Genomic DNA, 26781 nt, shown 5'->3' with positions numbered 1-26781 from the left:
AAACACAAAACCCACTTCCTTGCACTGAGGAGTTACTTGTTTTATTATTTAGCATAAGAATTTAAGGGATAATAAACATAACATTTTCATAGCTTCCCAGATTGCATTGGGTTGGAGAGACCCTCAAAGGTCATCATGACCAACCCCAGGCAGGCAGCAGGGACACCTGCAAGTACAGCAGGCTGCCCAGGGCCCCATCAAATCTGATCCTGAATGTCTCCAGGGACAGGGCCTCCACACCCCTGGGCAACCTGTTCCAGTATTTCACCACTCTCATTGTGCAGAACTTCCTCCTGATGGCCAACCTGATTCTCCTCTGCTCCAGTGTCAAACCATTGCCCCTTGGTCTATCACTACAAGCCATTCTAAACCTGTTTTCAGCAGGTCCAGGTCCTTCTTATGGTGGGGAACCACAGCTTGACACAGCACTGTAGGTGAGGTCTCCCCAGAGCAGAGGGGCAGGATCTCCTCTCTCCATCTCCGGCCATGCTGCTTTTGATGCAGCCCAGGCTGCTATTTACCTTCTGGGCTGCAAGTGCCCATTGCTGGCTCCTGTCCAGCTTCTCCCCCACCAGCACCCCCAAGTCCTTCTCTGCAGGGCTGCTCTCAATCTCATCACCCCCAGCCTGGATTGCTATCAAGGATTACCCAGATCCAGCTGCAGGACCTTGCACTTTTCCTTATTGAGCTTCATGAGATTCTCCTCAGCCTGCTCTCCAGCCTCTCCAGGTCCTAGGCCACTGCACAGAGAGGAGTTCTTGGAAAGGGAGGGGAATACATACAGCCTTGAAACCTTTTCAAGCCTTTTCCTGAATGCCATTTTGTGACTGGGAGTAAAAGTCAGGCCTCATTACTAAACTACATCTTTAAAAGCAATGACTGTATCACAGCTTCCCACCCAGACTCAGCCCTTATTACTTGTAATAATGAAACTGCTGAAGCAGAGGGCAGTGTATGGGGGAAAGGAATTACCCTAAAAGCATCAACTACCTTCTCAGGACTATTTAAAGGTTTGTAGTTTTATAACAACAGGATTAAGAATGAAAAAAAAACCCAACAAACCAAAAGCCTACCCATTCCAGTGCAGGAAAACAATGAAGGAGTAGCAACAGTGCTGCTATGAAGTGTGAGCAGCAGGATAGGGAGGGGACTCACTGCTGAGACCCCACCTGCAGCACTGCCTCCAGCTCTGGTGTCTCCAGCACAAGGAGGACATGGAACTGGTGGAGAGGGCCCAGAGGAGGTCATGAGGATGATCAGAGGGCTGCAGAACCTCCCCTATGGTGACAAGCATGCAGAAAAGGCAGCTCCAAGGAGACCTTAGAGCAGCCATCCAGTATCTGAAGGGGGCTCCAGGAGAGCTGGGGAGGGACGTTTGACAAGAGCTGGGAGTGCCAGGATAAGGGACAATGATTTTAAACCAGAAGAGAGGAGATTGAGACTAGAGGTTAGGAAGAAATTCCTTAGTGTGAGGGTGGGGAGACACTGGCACAGGTTGCCCAGGGAAGTTAAGGATACCCCCCTCCCTGGAGGTGTTCAAGGCCAGGCTGGATGAGGCCTTGAACACCCTGGGCTGGTGGGAGGTGTCTCTGCCCATGGCAGGGGGTTTGAAACAAGATGATCTTTAAAGCCCCTTCCAACCCAAACCATTGGATGAATCTGTTTCACAGAGTTAACCTCTAAATGCAGGAGCAAATATCCAGTGTTTCAAACCCAAATGTTATAAACTGGAGGCAGTTATCATAGTATCAGTCAGAGTTGGAAGGGACCACAAGGATTATCTAGTTCCAACCCCCCTGCCATGGGCAGGGACACCCCACACTAGATCAGGCTGACCAGAGCCTCATCCTGGGAGTCCTTCAGTAGATTTCATCTCAAGCCTCAAACTCAGTGGATGTCTTAGTGCTGTACCATCCACTTGTGTTCCTTTGGTCCCAGCTGCACTCTACACAGCAGTATCACCAAAATCATTATTTAGCACACATGGAACTAGAGCTATTTCTAATTAACAGGAGCAGTGATGAGACAACAGGTACTGACTGCAAGCTACAAACCAGTCCTTCAGAAGATACCTGCCCAAACATTCACCATGAAAAATCCAAGGTACAAATCAGCACCAGAAGTGGCTCCTCACCCCCAGGAGGTGCAGCTGGCCCTAGAGTACCTACCTGCTACTGAAGGGGGTCTGCGGGGAGTGGGTGGAGGTGGTCTGGAAGGCCTGGGAGGTCGAGAAGGTTTGCAGTTCCCATTTGTGAGCAATGGAGAATCACTGCCATTAACAGTCTTGTTTTCACTGGCAGCAGCATCTTCAGAGCTTTCCAGGCTGTTGGAGTTAGTCCTGTGGCAGGAAAAGACAAAGCAGAGCTGTTCTAACAGGGTAGGGATGCCATGAAACTTTATGGAAGCCACTAGAATGTAAGAGTTGTGCTGAGGTGAGATTCCTCCATTCACAGCAATGATAACTGTCTAACAACCTACTAAGGGTTGATCTCCTGAGGTGCAGGACACCTCCACTAATGAAGAGGTTGTGAACTAGATGTCTGTCTGGGACATCTGTCACTGAAATCTCCTCTTCTGCTTCCCAGCTCTACACAACTGCCTTCAGGCTCAGGATGTCACTGCTCAGCTATTTCTGCCCACAAATTCCACTTGTCTCTGACGAGATGGGAAGCTGTCAAAGACCCAATAACAGCCTGTGTGGATGTGCTCCACAGCATCACTTCATGGTAGGGGTTGGAAGGAACCTCTGGAAACAAGACCAACTTCCCCTGCCAAGGCAGAGTCACTTAGAGAAGGTCACACAGGAGCATGTCCAGGTGGGTTTTGACTGTGTCAAGAGATGGAGACTCCACCACCTCTCTGGGCAGCCTGCTTTAGTATTCTGCCACCCTTTAAGAAGTTCCTCCTCATGTTTAGATGGAACTCCTTATGTTCAAGTATGTGTCCATCACCCCTTGTCCTGTCACTGGGCACCACTGACAAAAGCCTGGTCCCATCCTCCTGACATCCTCCCTTTAAATACTGATAGCACTGATGAGATCTCCCCTCAGAGCCTTCTCCACTCCAGACTAAAAATCCCCAATTCTCTATCTTTCCTCATCAGGGAGATGTTCCATTTCCCTCAGCATCTTTTTAGCCCTTTTCTATACCCTCTCCAGTAAGTCCCTGCCCTTATTGAACCAGGGAGCCCAGCACTGGACACAGTACTCCAGGTGTGGCCTCACCAGGGCAGCATAGAGTGGGAGGATCAAATATTTGTAGCACTGCCAAGTAATGAAAGTGGCCTGGAGCTCCTTGCAGGTTAATCCACCATCAAGTATGGCCACACTTTATCCTAGCAAACAGCAGGGTGCATGATCTGACATTGACCTTAAACCACTGCAACTGCTAGGCAGCTTCTGGTGTCTTCTTGGTATCTTTGGTGTCTTCTAAACAAAGCCAAATAGATTCTGACACCTCCATGCAAAACAGTGTAAAAGTGTCCAGAGACTGGCAAGGAAGCTGGTGAAGGGTCTGGAGAACAGGGCTGGTGAGAAGCAGCTGAGGGAGCTGGGGGTGTTTAGTCTGGAGAAGGTTGAAGGAAGACCTCATTGCCCTCTTCAACTCCCTGAAAGGAGGTTGAAGTGAGGTGGGGTTTGGTCTCCTCTGCCTGGTAGCAGGTGATAGGATTAGAGGAAATAGCCCAAAACTCTGCCAGGGGAGGCTCAGGTTGGAGAACAGGAAAAATGTCTTTGCTGAAAGAGGGACCAGAGATTGGAACAGGCTGCCCAGGGGCACGATGGGCTCACCATCCCTGCAGCAGTTTGGGAGGCATGTGGAAATGGCACTTCAGGACATGGTTTGGGGGGCATGATGGTGTTGATAGTTGGACTCCATGATCTCTAAGGTCTTTTCCAACTAAAACAAATCTACAATTCTGTTTTTAATAACCAGTGCCATTGACTCAGAAATCACAGGGGTCACAGGAGTTGGAAGGGACCCAAAGTGATCATCCAGTCCAACCCCTCTGCCAGGGCAGCACCTAGCTCAGGTCACACAGGAATGCATCCAGATGGGCCTTGAAAGGCTCCAGAGAAGGAGACTCCACAACCTCTCTGGGCAGCCTGTTCCTGTGCTCTGGGACTCTTACAGTCAAGAAGTTCCCCCTTGTGTTGAGGTGGAACCTCCTGTGCTGCAGCTTACATCCATTACTCCTTGTCCTATCCCAGGGCACAAGTGAGCAGAGCCTATCCCCTCCCTCCTGCCCCCCAGCCCTCAGATATTGATAGACATTTATTAAATCCCCTCTGAGTCTTCTCTTTTCCAGACTAAACAGCCCCAGGGCTCTCAGCTTCTCCTCACCAGGCAGTGCTCAGTCCCCTAATCATCCTTGTAGCGCCCCACTGGACCCTCTCCAGCAGATCCCTGTCCCTCTTAACCTGGGGAGCAATATTCAGGTTGGAAAAGACCCTCAGGATCACCAAATCCAACCCATAACCCTGTTCTACAAAGTTCACCCCCTAAGCCATACCCCCAGGCACCACATGGTCTCCATGGGGACTCCATTGATTTTAATTTTTTTAATATATTTTACTTTGGTTAATCCTTGGGGAAAGGATGAAGGATAAAAAAAGAGGCGGGGGGAAAACCCAAACCAAAAGGGGAGTTTTGGTTTGGGATTGCCTGGAAGCAAACTGAAGCTAAAAGATGAGGCTCATAAGGAAAACAATCTGATATGTGAAGGGATAAGAGTACAGTATTTATGTTTAGGGACACCCTCAGATCTCTGCAGGGAACACTCACAATCTCTGCAGCTGTCTCTACAACCCCCACAATTCCTTTCTCCAACCTGCAGACACTAAAAGGCAGCAGAAAGAAGGGAGGAAAGAAGCCTTACCGTGTGTCACTCCGTACTCTGGAGCTATCATTCTGTGTGGGACCTTAAAAACCAGAAAGAAAAAGACAACAGAAGTATAAGCAACATTCTGAATCACTTCCAAGGCAAGAGGCAGTCTCAGCTGGTCACCTTTCTTTTACATTTGGAGGTGTTTCGCTGGGCTGCTCATCTCCTGTCTTGCCTGCCTCTATGTGTTTTAATCCAAGGCCACAGTGAGTGGCATTTTCACCCTCTGGAGGATGCAGGAGGACAAGCTGTGTGGTGCAGCAGACAGGCTGGAGGGAAGGGAGGCCATCCAGAGGGACCTGGACAGGCTGGAGAGGTGGGCACAAGCCAACCTCATGAGCTTCAATAAGACCAAGGGCAGGGTCCTGCAGCTGGGTCGAGGCAATCCCAGGCACAAATCCAGGCTGGGCAGGGACTGGCTGGAAAGCAGCCCTGAGGAGAGAGACTTGGGGGTGCTGGGGGAGGAGAAGCTCAACAGGAGCTCTCAGTGTGCACTTGCAGCCCAGAAAGCCAAACAGATCCTGGGCTGCATCAGGAGAAGTGTGGCCAGCAGGGCAAGGGAGGTGATCCTCCCCCTCTGCTCAGCTCTGGTGAGACCCCACCTGGAGTACTGCCTCCAGTTCTGGAGCCCCTATTACAAGAGGGATGTGGAGGTGCTGGAAGGTGTCCAGAGAAGGGCCAGGAGGATGATCAGAGGGCTGGAGCACCACTCCTATGAGGACAGACTGAAGGAGTTGGGGCTGTTCAGTCTGCAGAAGAGAAGGCTCCCAGGTGACCTCATTGTGGCCTTCCAGGATCTGAAGGGGGCCTACAGGAAGGCTGGGGAGGGACTGCTCAGGATCTCAGGGAGTGATAGGACTAGGGGGAATGGAATGAAGCTGGAGGTGGGGAGGTTCAGGCTGGAGGTGAGGAGGAAGTTCTTCCCCATGAGAGTGGTGAAGCCCTGGAATGGGTTGTCCAGGGAGGTGGTTGGGGCCCTGTCCCTGGAGGTGTTTAAGCCCAGGCTGGCTGAGGCTCTGGCCAGGCTGATCTAGTGTGGGGTGTCCCTGCCCATGGCAGGGGGGTTGGGACTGGATGATCCTTGTGGTCCTTTCCAACCCTGACTGATTCTATGATACTATGATCATTTGACTGCATGAATATTGCCCAACACATGCAGCTCAGTAACAGTCTTAGAACCACAGAATCATTAACAGTTGGAAAAGACCTTTAAGATCATTGAGCCCAACCGTAACCAACTACCATGACCACTAACCTGCATCCTGAAGCACCACATCTACAGCTTCTTAGACACCTCCAGGGATGGTGGCTCCACCACCTCCCTGGGCAGCCTGGTCCCACCCCTGACAACTCCTACAACAAAGAATATTTCCCTAATCTCTAACCTAACCCTTCCCTGGCACAATTTCAGGTCCTTTCCTCTCCTCCTATCACCTGATACTAGGGAGAAGAGACCAACCCCCAGATTCACTCCAACATGCCTTCAGAGAGTTGTAGAGAGCAATGAGATCTCCTGAGTGTCCTGGAGAAAAGGATGCTCAGGGGTGACCTTATTGCTATCTACAACTGCCTGAAGGGAGGCTGTAGACAGGCAGATGTTGGTCTCTTCTCCCAGGCAGCCAGCACCAGAACAAGAGGACACAGTCTCAGGCTGTGCCAGGGGAGTTTCAGGCTGGAGGTGAGGAGGAAGTTCTACACAGAGAGAGTGATTGCCCATTGGAATGTGCTGCCCAGGGAGGTGGTGGAGTCACCATCCCTGGAGGTGTTCAAGAGGAGATTGGATGTGGCACTTGGTGCCATGGTCTAGCCATGAGGTCTGTGGTGACATGTTGGACTTGATAATCTTTGAGGTCTCTTCCAACCTTGGTGATACTGTGATAGAGGACATGGATACAAGGTGTGCCAGGGGAGGTTCAGGCTGAACATTAGGAAGTATTTCTTCACTTCTTCAAACATTGCAATGGTCTGCCCAGGGCAGTGCTGGAGTCACCATCCCTGGAGGTGTTCAAGTGTTGTGTGAACCTGGTGCTTAGGGACATTGTTTAGTGCTGACCCTTCAGTGCTGGGTCAAAGGTTGGCCTGGATGATCTTAAAGGTCTCTTCCAGCCAAATACATTCTGTGATTCCCCAGCCTGGACCCTCCCCTTCCTCTGTAAATTATTTAATATGAAGGCATCCAAGCAGGTACAAACTAGGCCTGCACTCCAAGCAGAATCACAGCAGCTCAGCCTAGATTTGCAAATATTTTACAACTGCTTCATTCAGCCAGCTTGGAAAACATTTGCCAGCATTTGCAGCCCTTGAGCATGAGCTACTCAGTCATGGAGAGAGCACAAACACTGCATTTCCAAAACATTAAACAAATGTCACTAACAAGGAAGTCACACATCACTTCTGATGGGAGCTGTGTACAGCTGTGAGCTAAAGACAAGGAAGCAGCCATGTAAAGGCTTGTGATAAGGTGCTGCTGGTGGGCTGTGTGAGTTGAATCCCAGAAACTGAGGTCTTAACTTCAAAAGCTACTCAATAAATGTGTTTGCCTGGAAATACCTTTAGCCTCTACAATAAGAATGTGTCAGACTGCTCAAAAGATTTAAGTCTTCCCTCATGTGCTCCACACCCCTCATTATCTGGGAGCCTCTGCTCACCCCCTGGCTTGGAATGTCTATGTCTGTCTTCCCTGTTGAGCCCTGAAGTGTAACTAGTACTCAGTTCCACCACCTCCATGCCACCTTCTGTTCACTAGCACCTTTTTCTCAGTAGGTGGATTTCAGCAAATGGAGGAAAAGCAAAGATAAAACCCAAGAACTGCATAAGAGGGAAACCACAGAATGTTGGAGGTTGGAAGGGACCTCCAGAGATGGAGTCTAACCCCCCCTGCCAAAGGCAGGGTGTGTTCCTTTGATTAATTATCTCTATCATAGTATATCAGTCAGGGTTGGAAGGGACCACAAGGATCATCTAGTTCCAACCCCCCTGCCATGGGCAGGGACACCCCACACTAGATCAGCCTGGCCACAGCCTCAGCCAGCCTGGGCTTAAACACCTCCAGGGACAGGGCCCCAACCACCTCCCTGGACAACCCATTCCAGGGCTTCACCACTCTCATGGGGAAGAACTTCCTCCTCACCTCCAGCCTGAACCTCCCCACCTCCAGCTTCATTCCATTCCCCCTAGTCCTATCACTCCCTGAGATCCTGAGCAGTCCCTCCCCAGCCTTCCTGTAGGCCCCCTTCAGATCCTGGAAGGCCACAATGAGGTCACCTGGGAGCCTTCTCTTCTCCAGACTGAACAGCCCCAACTCCTTCAGTCTGTCCTCACAGGAGAGCTGCTCCAGCCCTCTGCTCATCCTCGTGTCCCTTCTCTGGACACCTTCCAGCACCTCCACATCCCTCTTGGAATAGGGGCTCCAGAACTGGAGGCAGTACTCCAGGTGGGGTCTCACCAGAGCTGAATAGAAGGGAAGGATCACCTCCCTCGACCTGCTGGCCACACTTCTCCTGATGCAGCCCAGGATCTGATTTGCTTTCTGGGCTGCAAGTGCACACTGAGAGCTCCTGTTGAGCTTCTCCTCCCCCAGCACCCCCAAGTCTCTCTCCTCAGGGCTGCTTTCCAGCCAGTCCCTGCCCAGCCTGGATTTGTGCCTGGGATTGCCTCGACCCAGCTGCAGGACCCTGCCCTTGGTCTTGTTGAAGCTCATGAGGTTGGCTTGTGCCCACCTCTCCAGCCTGTCAAGGTCCCTCTGGATATCAAGATATCCCAGCCCTGCTCTACAAGCCCCACAGTATCTCAGCATTTACCTTTTATGCACAAAAATATTTCCAGCCAATCAGATCATGTGGCTGATTATTTCAACAAGATGCAAGGAAAGGTGGAGTGAAAGCTCTAAGAGAGAATGGCTACAGAGCTACTGTGTTAATTCTTTTCCCCTGTGATACTTGGATGGAACCTCAAAGCCATTTCCCCACATCCTTTAGGAAAAACCCAAACCCCTACACCAACAGAGGCCTAAAAACTGCCACTGAACTGCTGAGGTAGTTGTGACAGCAGACAGCCTCTCCAGTGCAGCATTCTGGGGAAACCACCTCTTAGCTATTCTCATTTTTCAATGCACAATACCCTCAAGAACGTTCTGCCACTTGTCCTGCACCAATGGAATGAAAACTAAAGGCTTTCATCACAGTTTGCATTGCTACACAGAAATTAGCACAGGGCAGAAAATAAAGCTGCTGATCTTATTTGCCTTACAGTAAGGCTGAAAAATCTTCACTGTGGACTAGGCCCCCAGCTCAAACAAAAGTACAGAAGAGTTCTGGTCTCTACAAACAGGAAGTTACAGAAGCTGCTGTTGTTGTGATTATTAAAACACTGTGGCAAAGCTTCCAGGAAAAAAAGGCTTTGCATACAGAAGGCAGAGGGGGGAGTTTGAAAAAGACCTCTGGAAGTCGCTGAGTTCAACTTCCCTGCTAAAGAAAGTTTGCCTAGATCAGGTTGTGCAGGAAGGTGTCCAGGTGAGTCTTAAAAGTCTCTGGAGAAGGAGGCTCCATGGTCTCTCTGGGCAGCTTGCTCCAGGGCTCTGTCACCCTCAAAGTATCATAGTATCATTCAGGGTTGGAAGGGACCACAAGGATCAGCTAGTTCCAACCCCCCTGCCATGGGCAGGGACACTCCACACTAGATCAGCCTGGCCAGAGCCTCAGCCAGCCTGGCCTTAAACACCTCCAGGGACAGGGCCCCAACCACCTCCCTGGACAACCCATTCCAGGGCTTCACCACTCTCATGGGGAAGAACTTCCTCCTCACCTCCAGCCTGAATCTCCCCACCTCCAGCTTCATTCCATTCCCCCTAGTCCTATCACTCCCTGAGATCCTGAGCAGTCCCTCCCCAGCCTTCCTGTAGGCCCCCTTCAGATACTGGAAGGCCACAATGAGGTCACCTTGGAGCCTTCTCTTCTCCAGCCTGAACAGCCCCAACTCCTTCAGTCTGTCCTCACAGGAGAGGTGCTCCAGCCCTCTGATCATCCTCCTGGCCCTTCTCTGGACACCTTCCAGCACCTCCAGATCCCTCTTGTAATAGGGGCTCCAGAACTGGATGCAGTACTCCAGGTGGGGTCTCACCAGAGATGAGTAGAGGGGGAAAATCACCTCCCTCGACCTGCTGGCCACACTTCTCCTGATGCAGCCCAGGATCTGATTGGCTTTCTGGGCTGCAAGTGCACATGGAGAGCTGATGCAGTAAAGAAGCCTTTCCTTAAGTTCACGTGAAACCTCCTCTGTTCTAGTTTGTACCCACTGCCCCCTTTCCTGTCAGTGGGCACCACTGAAAAGAGCCCAGCCACATCCTCTTGACCTCCACCCTTTAGGTATTTATATGCATTGAGAAGATCCTCTGTCTTCCCTTGTCTGGGCTAAAGAGTCCCAGGTCTCTCATCCTGTCCTCCTATGAGAGTCCAGTCCCTAATCCTCTTTGTGGTCCCTCTGTTGGACTCTTTCCAGTTGTTCCCTGTCCCTCCTGAACTGTGGAGCCCAGAAGTGGACAGAGGACTCCAGCTGCAGCCTCACCAGGTGTATGTTGAGGGCACAATTGAATTGCAAGTTACTTACTTCTTGTAGTTGAGGTATCCCCATTGGTTAGGAGCTCAGGATCCACCTGCATCCCGTCTAGACAGACAGATAAATCTCCTACCACTTCTGCTGGCTCTCTGTCACCAACAAGATGCAATGTCACTACTACCTGCTCAACTGAAGAGACACAGAAAAGAATGGGAGCTTAGCACATGACAAGTAAGTGCATTTTAATCAAGCAGCAAACCATAGACCTCATTTCTAAAGCAATTCATCCACCCCTCCTCAAACCCCTACAGTTAAGAGTTCTTCAGGTCTTCATTGATACCATGAGCAGATATCAAATCCATCTCCTGAGGAAAATCTTTCACAGTTTTCTAATGACATTAAGATTCACATTTACAGTGGGAAGATCCTGCACCACACCTCCAGACCAAAGGTGCTTTCAGGGTAAATAACTGGCTTTCAGTGAAACAGAACTGCAAATAAATGTTCTTGATGAAATGATTTGAAAGAAAACACAGTGGATGAGAGCAGGGTGTCTGGTGTCTTACAGAGCACTTCAGCTACCCAAGGTAACTTGCACTCAGATCCAGCAGGACAGGCACCCTGGTAGGAGAGGAGCTCCTTACACTGCTATCAGCATGCTGCACTTACAGTGCCCCATCTAAAATTGGGAACAAACACTTAAATAGTAGCAGAGAATGGCAGGGGCTGGAAGGGACCTCTAGAGATCGAGTCCAACTGCCCTGCCAAAGCAGGATCACCCAGGGCAGATCACACAGGAACACATCCAGGTGGTTCTTGAACGTCTCCAGAGAAGGAGACTCCACAACCTCTCTGTGCAGCCTGCTTCAGTGCCCCAGCAGCCTCTCAACAAAGACATTTTTCCTCATGTTGAGGTGGAACCTCCTGTGTTCCAGTCTGTGCCTGTTGCCCCTTGGCCTATCACAGCACACCACTGAAAACAGCCTGGCCCCTTCTTCTCGACATCCACCCTTCAGATATTTGTATCCATTGATAAGATCCTTTCTCAGGTTGCTCTTCTCCAGACTAAAGAGCCCCAGGGCTCTCAGTCTCTCTCCACAGGGGAGATGCTCAGGTCCCCTAACCATCCTCATGGCTCTCCCTTGGACTCTCTCCAGCAGGTCTCTGTCTCTCTTGAACTGGGGAGCCCAAAACTAGACACAGCATTCCAGCTGTGGACTACTGCAAGACTTCTTCAAGGACAAAAGGTGTGACAGCAGCAGGCTGCATGCTCTAACCATACACCTTCTGAAATGGGGGTGCAGAACCCTGCATTTCTCTGTGCAGCTTCACAGGATGCACTCAAGGCTAAGCAGTGCTAAGAGACATGAAATAATGCATCATGTCCTTAGAATACAATTTAGCACAAAACCAGCTTTACACATTTCCTGGTCTAGAGCCAGGAGTGTAGCTGAGTTCCCATTTTTAAGCTCTATAGATGGAAACACACTTCTTTAATTAGGCTTTTACTCCTGCACACAGCAGCAGCAAAGGGAAAACCACCATGCTTGCAGTGACACCAGAGCACAGGGTGTGTAATGCACAAAGATGAAGCACTTCTCCTCCCCTGAAAGTAAAGGGGGGAGCTCATAAATGCAATTTGTAGCAACAAAAGGAATTCCTAGGGGTCACCTCCAGGGCTGCACACAGCACTCAGCAGCAGAAGGCTGCTGTCAAACTCTGCAGCACTCCACGGCACTGCTGATCTCCCACTTACGTTTCATGCTGTTTGATTTCAGCGTCTCCTGAATATCCAGAGCAGCGCTTCCCAGAAGGACATCAGATTTTAATGTCTGATGGCTCCAGACTCTGAAGTTTAATTTACTTACAGGAGTGACAATTCTGAAAAGAAGAACAGTGAGCACTGTGTGAGGACCTTTGTTGGCAGGGGGAAGGGAGTGAGGCCAGTCATGTACTTCAGCTGTCACCTCAAATTACTTAAAGACAAAGAAAGAAGGGTGGTAACATCAAACCTCTTCCAATTATCACATCTACTATGCAGTCATGTTCAGATGTTATGCAAACCAAGACTGTTCACAGACTGACTAGATTATTATGAGTTGAAGGGAAATACCTACAGAAGCACTCCCAGCTCCCAGTTAACCTCTGAATGCCACCAGGATTGATTCCTGCAGGTCCCCAGTCCGTGAGCATTCAGCAGTTGTGTACCTTGAGGTGAGAATTTTTCCCACACAGAGAGGGAAGGCAGCAAATTTGCTCTCTGAAGAGGCTGCCAGAAAATGTTAGGATTAAATACTTGTAAATGCTAAAAATGATTCCAAGTCCTTCAGCAGATGCCTGCTCCCCTAACAAGCTGGCACATCCTCACAGCAGAGATGCCAGAGCAGCAGGAGTAGTTAACATTATGCTAGTATACTTCTGGCTGCACAATGCATTTACTGTCAACAGAAGAACACACTACAACCTCCACAGCTTAAGAAACCCAAAGCTTCCCTCACCACCCCTAGGAGCAGGATCTGTTACTCATTTGTCTGCTAATTTGATTATTTCCTAGGAGAACTGGTTCCAGGGTTTGCTACCAGAGAAGTCTCTTCTGGGCCCAACTACCACAATAGCTTCTCTTCACTCCAAATCAATTAAGTCAAAGCATCACAGTTTGATTTCTTGCTTTCTTCATGCTTTCCCAACCACTTCTACTCTCACTTCACTTTCCTGGGGCTTTTCTGAATGTACTTTTTAGTGACACACAAATAGGAACTTCAGAGGTCCCTTCCAACCTCTACCATTCTGTGATTCACTCAAAGCATGGTGCTGTAACTGGAAAGAAGCCTTCCAGAGAGGAGGTACAACACAGGCAATGTAAACCTCTACACAGCCCAAACAAGAGTCTAGGTTCTCTCTGAAAACTGTTGTGGGATGGTAAGGTCATAGATCCACACTACTGCTGCCTCTGCCCAACCTGTGGCAGAGATGCTGCCCCTCTGCCATCAGCAGTCACTGCCTAACCCTGAAAGCTGCTGATCAAGGCTTCCCTCTGCACTCAGACTCCCACATCTATGCCTGCAGTTCTGCCCTGGGACAGTCCCTTAGAGAATAAACAGGCAAGCAGCCTGCCACAGCAGCCCTGCAGCTGTCCTCCCTCTAACTCCAAAGCAAGCAATGCTCATTTCATGACTGCTAAATCTCACCAAACATTTAGCAGCAAGATGAGGGCAGCTTTATTTAGAATAAACCAAACCAGGTTGGAAGAGACCTTCAAGATCGTGTCCAACCCATCAACCAATCCAACCCACCTAAACAACTAACCCATGGCACCAAGCACCCCATCAAGTCTCCTCCTGAGGAGGCTCACAGAGGCCATGTGACCAGGCAGATCCTGGAGACTAAAGGAACTCCAGCAGTGCTAGGAAAACCCTAAAAAACTTAAGAGATATATTTTTTTCCTATTTCCATCTCAGAAAGATTCTGACAAGAGCAGAAAGCAGAGCATCACAAACTAGCTGATGTCACAATTCAGAATGGACTCAGACAACTTCTTTTCCACTAGGCAGTTGCTCTTAGAGGTAAAATCATAGAACCATAAAATTGTTTGGGTTGAAAAAGCCCTCGCAGATCATTCAGTCCAACCTTCAACCCAATGCCACCATGGCCACTAAACCATGGCCCCAGGTGCCATGGCCACAGGTTTCTTGAACACCTCCAGGGATGTGGACTCCACCACCTCCCTGGGCAGCCTGTGCCAGTCCCTGACCACTCCTGCAGCAAAGGAAATTTTCCTCATCTCTAACCTAACCCTCCCCTGGCACAATTTCAGGCCATTTCCTCTCCTCCTACCACCTGATACTAGGGAGAAGAGATCAACCCCAGCTTCACTCCAACCTTCTTTCAGGGAACTGCAGAGAGTAATGAGGTCTCCCCTCAGGCTCCTCTTCTCCAGGCTGGAGCAGATTTCCTCTAAACACTACCCAAATATCTTCCTATCCCATGCCAGTGAACACCTTGTTAAAATAAAGGTGCAGCCCTTCAGTCCACCATCAACTGCATTCAGTTAGCTCAAATACATTGGATAAAACCAAACCAACCATCAGACTTACACTGTGAGATGCTGTTTCCACTTTGGACTATTTGTGTTGTTGCATTTTTCTGTCTTCTTTGATTGCCCATCCACTGAGACCTCCACATAAGGGCTAGGGCCAAACCATTTGTTTTTCTCTTTCAGTTTTGCTGAGATCACTGTTAAGAGAGGGGAAAAGTCACTCCATAAGATTTCAGTTGCCAACAGTGTCTTTTCAGGTGTGGGCTTCAGCATTCAAGCACCAGGCCATTGATAAAGAAATGAAAACAGATGAGATGGGCAAAACAAAAAGCTCTTGCACTCCAGATGGTTCCACACAATACTACAGCCCTCAGAGGCCTAAATCATGCAGCAGTGCTTCTGGGCCAGGAGATAGCAATTAATAATTACTAATTGGGTTAGGAACTGGCTGGAGGCTGAGCCCAGAGTGGTGGTGAATGGTGCCACAGCCAGCTGGCAGCCGGGCACTAGTGGTGTGCCCCAGGGATCAGTGCTGGGCCCTGTGCTCTTTAACATCTTTATTGATGATCTGGATGAGGGGATTGAGTCAGTCATCAGCAAATTTGCAGATGACACCAAGCTGGGAGCAGATGTTGGTCAGTTAGAGGGCAGAAGGGCTCTGCAGAGGGACCTCGATCGACTGGACAGATGGGCAGAGTCCAACAGGATGGCATTCAACAAGTCCCAGTGCCAGGGGCTGCACATTGGCCACAACAACCCCAGGCAGAGCTACAGGCTGGGGACAGAGTGGCTGAGAGCTGCCAAACAGAAAGGGACCTGGGGGTGCTGATTGACAGCCACCTGAACAGGAGCCAGCAGCATGCCCAGGGGGCCAAGAAGGCCAAGGGCATCCTGGCCTGCATCAGGAACAGTGTGGCCAGCAGGAGCAGGGAAGTCATTGTGCCCTGTACTCTGCATTGGTTAGGCCACGCCTTGAGTCCTGTGTCCAGTTCTGGTTTCCTCAGTTTAGGAAGGACATTGAAACACTTGAAGGTGTCCAGAGAAGGGCAACAAAACTGGGGAGAGGCCTTGAGCACAGCCCTGTGAGGAGAGGCTGAGGGAGCTGGGGTTGCTTAGCCTGGAGAAGAGGAGGCTCAGGGGTGACTTCATTGCTCTCTCCAACTCCCTGAAGGGAGGTTGTAGCTAGGTGGGGGTTGGTCTCTTCTCCCAGGCACCCAGCACCAGAACAAGAGGACACAGTCTCAAGCTGTGCCAGGGGAAGTTTAGGCTGGAGGTGAGGAGAAAGTTCATCACTGAGAGAGCCATTCCTCATTAGGATGTGCTGCCCAGGGGGGTGGTGGAGTCACCATCCCTGGAGGTGTCCAAGAGGGGATTGGATGTGGCACTTGGAGCCATGGTCTAGTCATGAGGTCTGTGGTGACAGGTTGGACTCCATCTTTGAGGTCTCTTCCAACCTTGGTGAGACTGTGATAATACCCACTGTAAGCACTTAAGTGTGGAAAGCAGAAAACACCCTCCACAACCTTCTCCTGTCTGTCAGCAGCCAAGACAATTCCTGGAGGTTATTCCACTTGCTGGCTGCAGAGCTGAACAGATGATCTGGAGCTGTCGTGGAAAACTGCCACTGCTTGTGGTGAAAGGATCATGGAGTGAACCCAGCACCAGTCTACTCTCAACCCACAGAACAGTGCTGAAGCCAGAGCGAATTTCCAACTGGCCACTGAACTCCCCTCTGGTCTAACAGACATCAACCTGCTCTCTGTGTTTTTCTCAGCCACCTCAGCTGCACTGCACCCTTAAAAACAGCTGACTCCTCTGAGCCCATATGGCTAATCCACCTAGGCTCTCTTTATAGTGCATGCTCCTTTAGAGATTTAGAGAAGGAGCTTAGTGTAAACTGCTCTGCACTGCTCCCAGGGGAAGCTGCTCTATGACAGACACCTTGCAGAAATGAACTGTAATATCAAAGAGTGGTTTGGGTTGGAAGGGACCTCAAAGATCACCCAGTTTCAACTCCCCTGCCACAGGCAGGGACGCCTCCCACCAGCCCAGGTGGCTCAAAGCCTCATCCAGCCTGGCCTTGAACACCTCCAGGGAGGGGACAGCCACAGCCTCCCTGGGCAACCTGTTCCAGTGTCTCCCCACACTCACTGCAAAGAATTTCTTCCTCATCTCCAGTCTCAATCTCCCCTCTTCCAGCTCAAAGCCATTGTCCCTCATCCTGTTACTCCCAGCCCCTTGCCAAATGTCCCTCCCCAGCCCTCCTGGAGCCCCTTCAGGTACTGAAAGGCTGCTCTAGGTTCTCCCTTGAGCCTACTCTTGTCCAACCTAAACAGCTCCAGCTCCCTCAGCCTGTCCCTACAGGGGAAGTGTTTCAGCCCTCTGATCATCTTTGTGGGCTCTTCTGACTACATTCCAGCAGTTCTGTCCTTCCTGTGTTGGGAGCCCCAGAACTGGATGCAGTACTCCTGGGGGAGTCTCACCAGAGCAGAGTACAGGGGGAGAATCATCTCCCTTGCACTGCTGGTCACACTTCTGTTGCTCATAGAATCACAGAACTATTCAGGTTGGAAAGCACCCCTGGGACCATCAAGTCCAACCACTTACCCTTCTCTACAAGGTTCACCCCTAAACCATAGCCCCAAGCATCACATCCAAACCACCTTGAAACACATCCAGGGTTGGTGACTTCACCACCTCCCTGGGCAGCACATTCCAATTCCTGACCACTCTTGCTGGGAAATAACTTTTCCTAATGTCCAGTCTAAACCTCCCCAGTCACAGCCTAAGGCCATTCCCTCTCATTCTATCACTAATTACTGTGAGAAGAGACCAGCAACAACTCCTCCACAGCCTCCTTTCAGCAATGAGGTCTCCCCTCAGCCTCTTCTTCACATTAACCATTCCCAGCTCCTTCAGTTGCTCTTCACCAGATTTCTTCTCCAGGCCCTTCACAGCTTCCTTGCCCTCCTCTGCCCTGGCTCCAGCACCTCCACATCTCTCTTGGACTGGAGGTGCCCCAAACTGGACACAACACTCCAGGTGTGGCCTCCCCAGAGCTGAGTCCCAGGGGACAATCCCCTCCCTGCTCCTGCTGGACACAGCATTGCTGATCCCAGCCAGGAGGCCTTTGGCTTTCTTGGCCACCTGGGCACTGCTGGCTCCTCTTCAGCTGCTTGTCCATCAGCACCCCCAGGTCCCTTTGCGCCAGGCAGCTTCCCAGCCACTCTGCTAATCCTGTGCAGAGGCAGTGCCAGGGGTTTGTCCCAACTCTGGGCACCCTCTTCTCCACAACAGCAGCTCTGCAAGGCAGTGTCTGCCCCCAGTGCAGGACCTAACCAGATTGGACTCGATGATCTTTTAAGGTCTCTTCCAACCTTGGTGATACTGTGTGATAATGCAATACCTGCCACTTGGCCTTGTGGAAGCTCCTCCTGATAACATTGGCCATGGATCCAATCTATCCAAGTCCCTCTGCAGAGCCTCCCTACCCTGGTGCAGATCAACACTGCCACCCACCTTGGTGTCATCTCCAAACTCACTGCTGACACACTGTGTCTTTGTCAAGACCACCAAAGATGTTAAACAGAAGTGGCCCCAACACTGAGTCCTGAGGAGCACCACTCCTGTCCTGAGTACTGAAAGGCTGCAATAAGGTCACCCCAGGGCCTCCTCTTATGGCTGAAGAACTCCAATTGCCTCAGCCTGTCCCTGTAGCAGAGGTGTTCCTGCCCTCTGATCACTTTTGTGGTCCTCCTCTCGACCTGCTCCAGTAAGTTCACATCTTTCCTGTGCTGACTTCAGAGCTGGATGCAGGACACCAGATGGGGCCTGACCAGAGTGGAGAATGACTCCCCTTGACTGCTGGCCACACTTCTTTTGATGCAGCCCAGGGTGCAGTTGGCTGCAAATGCACACTGTCACCTCATCTCCAGCCTTTTATCCACCAGTAGCCTTAAATCCTTCTCTGTGGAGCTGCTCTTAATTCCTTCAGACCCTGGCCTGTATTGATACCAAGGATTGCCTCAAGCCAGGTGCAGGGCCTTGCACTTGGTCTTGTTAGTATCACAGTATAACTAAGGTTGGAAAGGACCTCAAGGATCATTGAGTCCAGCCTATCAACACAGACCCCATGACTAGACCATGGCACCAAGTGCCACATCCAATCCCCTCTTGAACACCTCCAGGGATGGGGACTCCACCACCTCCTGGGCAGCACATTCCAATGACAAATGACTCGCTCGGTGAAGAACTTTCTCCTCACCTCGAGTCTAAACCTCCCCTGGCACAGCTTGAGACTGTGTCCTCTTGTTCTGCTGCTGGTTGCCTGGGAGAAGAGACCAACCCCTTCCCAGCTACAACCACCTTTCAGGTAGTTGTAGAGGGCAATGAGGTCACCCCTGAGCCTCCTCTTCTCCAGGCTAAACAATCCCAGCTCCCTCAGCCTCTCCTCACAGGGCTGTGCTCAAGGCCTCTCCCCAGCCTTGTTGCCCTTCTCTGGACACCTTCAAGTGTTTCAATGTCCTTCTTAAACTGAGGAGCCCAGAACTGGACACAGGACTCAAGGTGTAGCCTAGCCAGTGCAGAGTACAGGGGCACAATGACTTCCCTGCTCCTGCTGGCCACACTATTCCTAATGCAGGCCAGGATGCCATTGGCCCTCTTGGTCACCTGGGCACACTGCTGGCTCATGTTCAGGTGGCTGTCGATCAGCACCCCCAGGTCCTTCTCTGTTTGGGAGCTCTCAGCCACTCTGACCGCAGCCTGTAGCTCTGCCTGGGATTGCCGTAGCCAAAGTGCAGCACCTGGCACTTGGACTTGTTGAATGCCATCCCATTGGATTCTGCCCATGAACCTCAAGAGATTCACATGGGCCCACTACTCAAGCTTGGCCAGGTCCCTCTGGCTGTCATCCCTTCCCTCAGGTGTGCTGACTGCATTGCTCACTTGTGTTGGAGCCCCTTCACAATGGTGGTCATAATATGTAACAAGGGAGAAGCAATAAGTGACATTTAGTGCAGAGCAGGTGAGATTCACTTAGCTTGAAATGTAAAAAGATTGCTAGGAGAAAGTGTTAGACTTGGTGACTGTGACTCTGCTGCCAGTTCCAAACACCTGATGTAATACCATCACATTCCAAAGAGGACTGCTCTGGACAATCCACTGAACAGCATTCCAAAAGAATAGAATAAGGCAAAAGAATTCTTCTTGGGTTTTTTGGTTGGGTTTTGGTTTTCTTTTTACCCCCAAATGAATCATCCCAAAATACAATTCAGCTAAACCCCTGAACTGCTGCATTTCTGCCAAGCAGTGATGACATAACACCATCACTTCCATTGTCCCAGCTCTCTTGGGTTTTGTGCAGCTCAGAACTTCTTGGAATGCAGCACACCAGTAACTTGAGTTCAATAAACACTTCCAACATTGCTAGCCAGAAAAGATAGATCCTTTCAAAAGGCTTACCAGTGATCTGAAGCTGTGATTTCATGGACAAGCCACTGGATGGTCCTGATCTGGACCCACTGCCAGCCATAATAGGGGCTGGATCTTGAATCTAGATGAAGAGACAACGTAGACATTTCAATCCTCAGGAACTCCAAAGTTAAATCAGCTGCTTTTTGCCATTACACTGCACCCAACCCCACCACACTGCTTTTCTTCCTGCTTCCTTTCCATTTGCCCAAAGCACAGAAAATGGTTTCTAAAAGGCTTGGTCTCTACTGTAAGATGATCTGCAAACATTCATGTCCTGGGCAGAAGAGGTCTTGTGATACTGTCCCTTCAATTTGCCAACAAACTGAGGGTGAGTGACATCTAATCTCCAAGTTTGCTCTACCTTTTGTGTCTGGAAACAGCTGCCTGTTTTCACAGAACCACAGCAGGGACCTCAGAGATGATCTGCTCCAAATCCCTTGCCACGGGCAGGGACACCTCTCAACTGGACATGGCTGCTCAAGGCCTCATCCAACCTGGTCTTGAACACCTCCTGGATGTTTCAAGTCCTGGATAATAAGTTCATCTTCCCCCATCAAGTGTCACTTGTTTATTGAAAACCCAAGAGAAACCCATAAGCACAGGGAAAAGGCTGAAAAAATACTACATTAAAAAGTGAATTTCAAATGGAGAGAAAGCTGCTTCTGTATGGCTTTTGCTGTCACTTGGGTGGATGCATAGAATGCTCTGGGTTAGAAGGGAACCCAAAGGCCATCCAGCTCCAGCCCCCACCATGGCCAGGGACACCTCTCACCAGCCCAGGTGGCTCAAGGCCTCATCCAGCCTGGCCTAGAACACCTCCAGGGAGGGGACAGCCACAGCCTCCATGGGCAACCTGTTCCAGTGTCTCACCACCCTCACTGGAAAGACTTTCTTCCTCATCTCCAGTCTCAATCTCCCCTCTCCCAGCTCAAAGCCATTGTCCCTCATCCTGGCACTCCCAGCCCTGGTCAAAAGTCCCTCTCCAGCTCTCCTATAGCTTCTTCAGGTCCTGGAAAGCTGCTCTAAGGTCTCCCTGGAGCCTTCTTTTCAAGCCCACAGGCAGGGGCTGTTATTCTAGGAAGCACTTCACCACAAAAGGAAATCCTCATTTCTGAAGGAGATGAAGACAACCTCCCCCTACAATGAGCCCAACCAAACGCACTCCAGCCCTGTGCTAGCCTGATCCTCCCAGCACCACAGCAAGCAGGAATGCCTACTGGTTTGGAACTTAATGCAGTGTTGGGTTTTGGGGGGGCAGGAGGGAGAAAGCAGACAATGTGCATTACAGAGCTTCAATCTTAGAGCAAAATGCAGCAGGGTGCTGCTGTACTCAAAAGAGACATCCCTTTGGAAGCAGCCAGATAGCCTTGCATCTGCTCATTTGTAAAACCCATTTTCAGCTCAACATCCCTTACCAACTAACCTAGATATGCATCAGCAAGTCCTCTACACTGCTACCAAAGTAGGCTACCCACTAGCTCTGCTTTCAGCTGTGACAGTTACTCTCTTTCTAGCTGGCACAGTGCTGTGGTTTGGATTCAATGTGTTGTAACATGCTGATGTTTAGTCATTGCTAAGTAATGCTTAGCTCAGGTCAAGGACTTCCCTTTCCCATGCTCTGCAAGTGGGCAGGTGCATTAGATGCTGGGAGGGAGTGTGGCCAGGACAGATGACCCAAACTGGCCAAAGGGATGTTCCCTACCACAGGACATCATGACCAGTATGTCATCTGAGGGAGGTGACCAGAAGGGGCTGATCACTGCTCAGGCACTGGGCAGCAGGAGAGGAGCAACTGCAGTGAGCATCATTTGTCTTTCCTTTAGCTTAATTTCTTTGTTAGCCTCCTTTTCAGCACTATTATTATTACTACCATATTGATTTGATTTAAATGATTAAACTATTCTTACTTAAATCCACAAGTTTTACAGCACCCCTTGTCCCACAATTCTCCTCCCCATCTGACCAGAGGTGAAGAAGTGAGAAGCACCTGCTTGGTGCTTAGCTGCAGGCTGGGGTTAAATAACAGCATCACTGGAAACTGAAGAGGTTACAGAGGACTCCAAATTACCTTCTCACTACAGCTTCAAGGCTGCTTACTGCATCCCTCTCACACCATGTTCCCTCCACTGTGCCATTTCCTCACTGTCTTCTGTGGTCATAACCCACTGCAAAAGCACTGATCCATCTCTCTGCCTAACCTCTCTCTGGCTCCCATGTGTTGTGAGGCTCTGCTGCTCTGGCCCAGGAGCTGGCTAATCAGCACATGCAAATCTCCCAGCCCACTGCTCCACAGCTTTGGTCAGCCACAAATCTGAATCCCAAAGCAGATCACATATCAGGGGCCAAGCCCTTGGGTCATGGTCTGCACACACTATTTCCAACAAGGAAAGGTACTTGTTAGCTTAAGCTCCTGATATCTGTATCTGGAGCACAAGCCTATGTGTGAACTCACCAGCTGATAACACCACACAGCCTGAGCAAGTGCAGGGCTGCTCTCTGTGTGCCATGCAAAACAGAACTCGGAACAGGAAAGGGAAGGGCCAAGGGGCACAGCCTTGAGCATCAGAAGTGCCATCTAGAGTACCACACCTTGAGTACTGTGTACTCAGTACTGAGTCCAGTGCCCAGTTCTGGGCCCCTCAGTTTAAGAAGGACATTGAGACTCTTGAAGGTGTCCAGAGGAGGGCAACAAGGCTGGGGAGAGGCCCTGAGCACAAGCCCTATGAGGAGAGGCTGAGGGAGCTGGAGGTGTTTAGCCTGGAGAAGAGGAGGCTCAGGGGAGACCTTCTTGCTCTCTCCAACTCCCTGAAGGGAGGTTGTAGCTAGGTGGGGGTTGGTCTCTTCTCCCAGGCACCCAGCACCAGAACAAGAGGACACAGTCTCAAGCTGTGCCAGGGGAAGTTTAGGCTGGAGGTGAAGAGAAAGTTCTTCCCAGAGAGAGTTGTTAGGCATTGGGATGTGCTGCCCAGGGAGGTGGTGGAGTCACCATCCCTGGAAGTGTTCAAGAGGGGACTGGATGTGGCACTTGGTGCCATGGTTTAGTCGTCATGAGGTCGGTGGTGACAGGTTGGACTTGATGATCTTTGAAGTCTCTTTCAACCTTACTGATTCTATAAGGAGGAGCTCCTCGAATTTAAGGGTTATGGAGCACTGCAGCAGGCTGCCCTGGGAGGTGGGGGTGTCTCCATCTCTGAAGACATTCAAAACCTGCCTGGATGTCTTCCTGTGTGACCTCTTCTAGGTGACCCTGCCTTGGCAGGGAGGTTGGACTCGATGTCCGGAGCTCCCTTCCAACCCTCACGGTCCTGTGAAATCACATTTCAGTGATTTGCTTTTTAGAGGCTGCACTCTGACCTGTTTGTATAAATCCACAGTAATAATATCACAGAATGGTAGGGGTTGGAAGGGAGCTCCAGTCCAACCCCCTGCCAAAGCAGGTTCACACAGGAACACATCCAGATGGGACCTGAATGTCTCCAGAGGCCTCCAAAGCCTCTCTGAGCAGCCTGCTCTAGGGCTGCAGCATCCTCACAGTAAAGAAGTTTGTCCTCATGTTGAGGTGGAACCTCCTGTGTTCCAGCTTGTACCCATTGTTCCTTGTCCTGTTACTGGGCACCACAAGAAAAAAGCCTGGCACCTTCATGTTGACACCCACCCCTCAGGTATTTATAAACACTACTGAGGTGCCCTCTCAGCCTTCTCTTCCTTGCTAAACAGCCCCAGGGCTCCCAGCCTTTTGCTTCCCACCCTTGGCTGATGCTTTTGTTAACCACTGGAGAGTATGAAACCACAAAAAATAGTACCAGTGACTTGCTTCTCTAGAGTGGGGCTCAGCACTGTTCGTTACTGAATTCCAGATGTGAATCTCTCAAATCTAAATCCAGCCAGAGTGAAAAAGCTTTTCATGAAGGTACTTCAAAAGTAGCTGGGACAGAGTTATACTGGAGAGAGTCCAAGGGAGGCTACCAGGGTGATGAAGGAACTGGAACAGCAGTCTGAGGAGGAAAGGCTGAGGGACCTGAGGCTGTTGAGTCTGGAGAGGAGAAGGCTGAGAGGAGATAGAATAGAATAGGATAGGATAGAATAGACCAGACCAGATGAGACCTTCAAGATCATCACATCCAAGCTATCATCCAACACCACCTAATCAACTAAACCATGGCACCAAGCACCCTATCAAGTCTCCTCCTAAACACCTACAGTGATGGTGACTCCACCACCTCCTCAGGGAGTCCATTCCAATGGGCAATCACTCTCTCTGTGTAAAACTTCCTCCTAACCTCCAGCCTAAACCTCCCCTGGTGCAGCCTGAGACTGTGTCCTCTTGTTCTGGTGCTGGCTGCCTGGGAGAAGAGACCAACCCCCACCTGGCTACAAACTCCCTTCAGGTAGTTGGAGAGAGCAAGAAGGTCTCCCCTGAGCCTCCTCTTCTCCAGGCTAAGCAACCCCAGCTCCCTCAGCCTCTCCTCACAGGGCTGTGTTCCAAGCCCCTCACCAACTTCGTTGCCCTTCTCTGGACACCTTCCAGCAAGTCAACCTCCTTCCTAAACTGAGGGGCCCAGAACTGGACACAGGACTCGAGGTGTGGCCTAACCAGTGCAGTATACAGGGGCAGAATGACCTCCCTGCTCCTGCTGGCCACACTGATCCTGATGCAGGCCAGGATGCCATTGGCCTTCTTGGTTGCCTGGGCACACTGCAGGCTCATATTCAGCCTACCATGGACCAGCACCCCCAGGTCCCTCTCTGCCTGGCTGCTCTCAGCCACTCTGTCCCCAGCCTGTAGCTCTGCATAGGGTTGCTGTGGCCAATGTGCAGAACCTGGCACTTGGATGTGTTCAGTCTCATGCCCTTGGACTCTGCCCATCTGTGATCAGATATTTGTAATCAATGATCAGAAGGGTGGGTGTCCAAACAAAGGGCCAGGCTCTTTTCAGTGGTGTCCTGTGATAGGACAAGGGGCGATGGACACAAACTAGAACGCAGGAAGTTCCATCTCAACACGAAGATAAACTCCTTTGGTGTGAGGGTGCTGCTCAGAAGAAGTTGTGGAGTCTCCTTCTCTGGAGAGTTTCAAGTCTCATGTGGATGTGTTCCTGTATGATCTGGCCTAGGTGACTCCCTAGGGGGAGCTGGACAAGATTTGGACTCAGTGGACTAGAGGTCACTTCCAACCTCTGCATTCTGTGATTCCACAAAATTTCAAAGACTTAGAGAACAATTCTGGTCCTGTGGTTAGTTCTACCAAACCCACTAGGTACCCTTCATGCTTTAAGAAAGCATCTCCATAGTGCCTACAGCAACACAGACCTCCTGGAGAGCCTAAAGGAGTTTGCATTTCCAAGAAGAGCTGCTGTTTTCCACCTGGAGGAATACTGCTGCACACAACCCAAAGGCAGCTGCTCCAAGTGCTAATTTCCAGTTGAAGCCACACAGTGAGCATGTAGGGCATACAAAGAAGCTCCTCATGAAGCTAAATATGCTCAGTACATTATTTTGATTAATACTTGATCGCTGAACTCACACTGCAGCTTTTCTCTCAGCTGGGCACTAATTCAAGGCTCTCCCCTACCCTGCATGTGTGCACCCAAGCTATTAAGATTCTTCATAACACAGAGAAATTGAATCAATTTTAATATCTCCACCCATTTTTACCTGGAACAGATCAGCAATTAGGGAAGTTTCTAGAGCAGCACACAGGAAAAGGGGAAGAGCAGAAGAGGACTGGCTGTTGGAATAAATCTCATAGGGAACGAGGCTAAAATACATGAATTAGTCAAGTAAGAATCCCTGATGGTTATTGAAGCACAAGGAGATTGCAAAGGACCAGTCACACACATCAGCTGATTTCACAGAATGGCTTAAATTGGAGGGGACTTCAGAGCTCAGCTACTCCAACCTCCCTGCCATGGGCAGGGATGCCTCTCGACTACTCTTGGTTGCCCAAGGCTTCATCCAACCTGGCCTTCAACACCTCCAGGGATGAGGCATCCACAGTCCCTCTGGGCAACCTATTCTAGCATCATCACCCTCAAACTGAGGAACTTCTTCCTAAGATCCAGTCTAAGCCTACTCTCCCTCAGCTTCAAACCATTCCCCCTTGTCCTGTCTCTAGACACCCTCACAAAAGTCCCTCTGCAGCCTTCCTGTAGGATCCCTTCGGGTATTGGAAGACAGCTCTAAGGTCCTCTCAGAGTCTTCTGCAGGGTGAACAACCCCAGCATCAGGTGAAAGGATTGAAAGCTGTAACAGAGCGGGGCAGTACAGCAGACCATGCAATGAACCATTCTAAAGCTTGCCTGACCTTCTTGAGCAGCTGCAGCCCCAGTCCCAGGCAGGTTTGCTTGCTTTCAGAACACGCCAACATCGTGTGTAGATTGTTAGATAAACCATGCCCAGTCTCATAACTGCAGGTGCCATTGTTTGCACTCAGGCAGGTCTGATCAATCATTGCTCACAGCAGGAAACTCTCTCCCTGCATCCTTTGGGATTCAGGTCATCCAATTCCACTTTTCATGACATTTGCCTCCTGGGAAGCCTCCCCTCTGCCAGGACCTGATGCTGTGAGACCAAGCTTGCATCTTCAGGAGCATTTTGATCCAAAAGCAGCAAACTCCATCAACAGAATTTTTTTTGTGAGTGGTGTGGGAGAAAGGAGACATTCCAGCAGAGTGCAGCCCAGGTGCTATAAACATTTTCTGAAGGAGGAAAGCATAAATGGGGGATATCCTCATTTGGTTTTCTTCTAACACATCACGAGAAAGTGTGGAGCAAAGCACCTTTGAGTGCTGCTTAGTGACAGCTAAGTCAGGGAAGAGGTGAGAAGGATGTTCTA

General features: G+C 50.3%; 1 protein-coding gene across 1 annotated transcript in view; it reads right to left on the bottom strand.

Moving 5' to 3' along the window:
* The window catches only part of ITCH (itchy E3 ubiquitin protein ligase), an 87205-nt gene that overhangs the window by 34323 nt on the left and 26101 nt on the right, over nt 1-26781 (bottom strand). The window contains exons 2-7 of the mRNA XM_068149763.1: nt 19935-20025; nt 14530-14668; nt 12192-12316; nt 10487-10624; nt 4877-4919; nt 2169-2338 (exon numbers count right to left, since the gene is read on the bottom strand). Of these exons, the coding sequence (XP_068005864.1) occupies nt 2169-2338; nt 4877-4919; nt 10487-10624; nt 12192-12316; nt 14530-14668; nt 19935-20004 (685 nt within the window). The 5' untranslated portion in view covers nt 20005-20025. The remainder of the gene's footprint in view (nt 1-2168; nt 2339-4876; nt 4920-10486; nt 10625-12191; nt 12317-14529; nt 14669-19934; nt 20026-26781) is intronic.

This window comes from Melanerpes formicivorus, unplaced genomic scaffold (genome assembly GCF_026170545.1).
Source record: "Melanerpes formicivorus ecotype bairdi unplaced genomic scaffold, bMelFor1.0.p_v2 SCAF_19, whole genome shotgun sequence".
NCBI lineage: Eukaryota > Metazoa > Chordata > Aves > Piciformes > Picidae > Melanerpes > Melanerpes formicivorus.
This window is presented reverse-complemented; position numbering and strand designations above follow the sequence as displayed.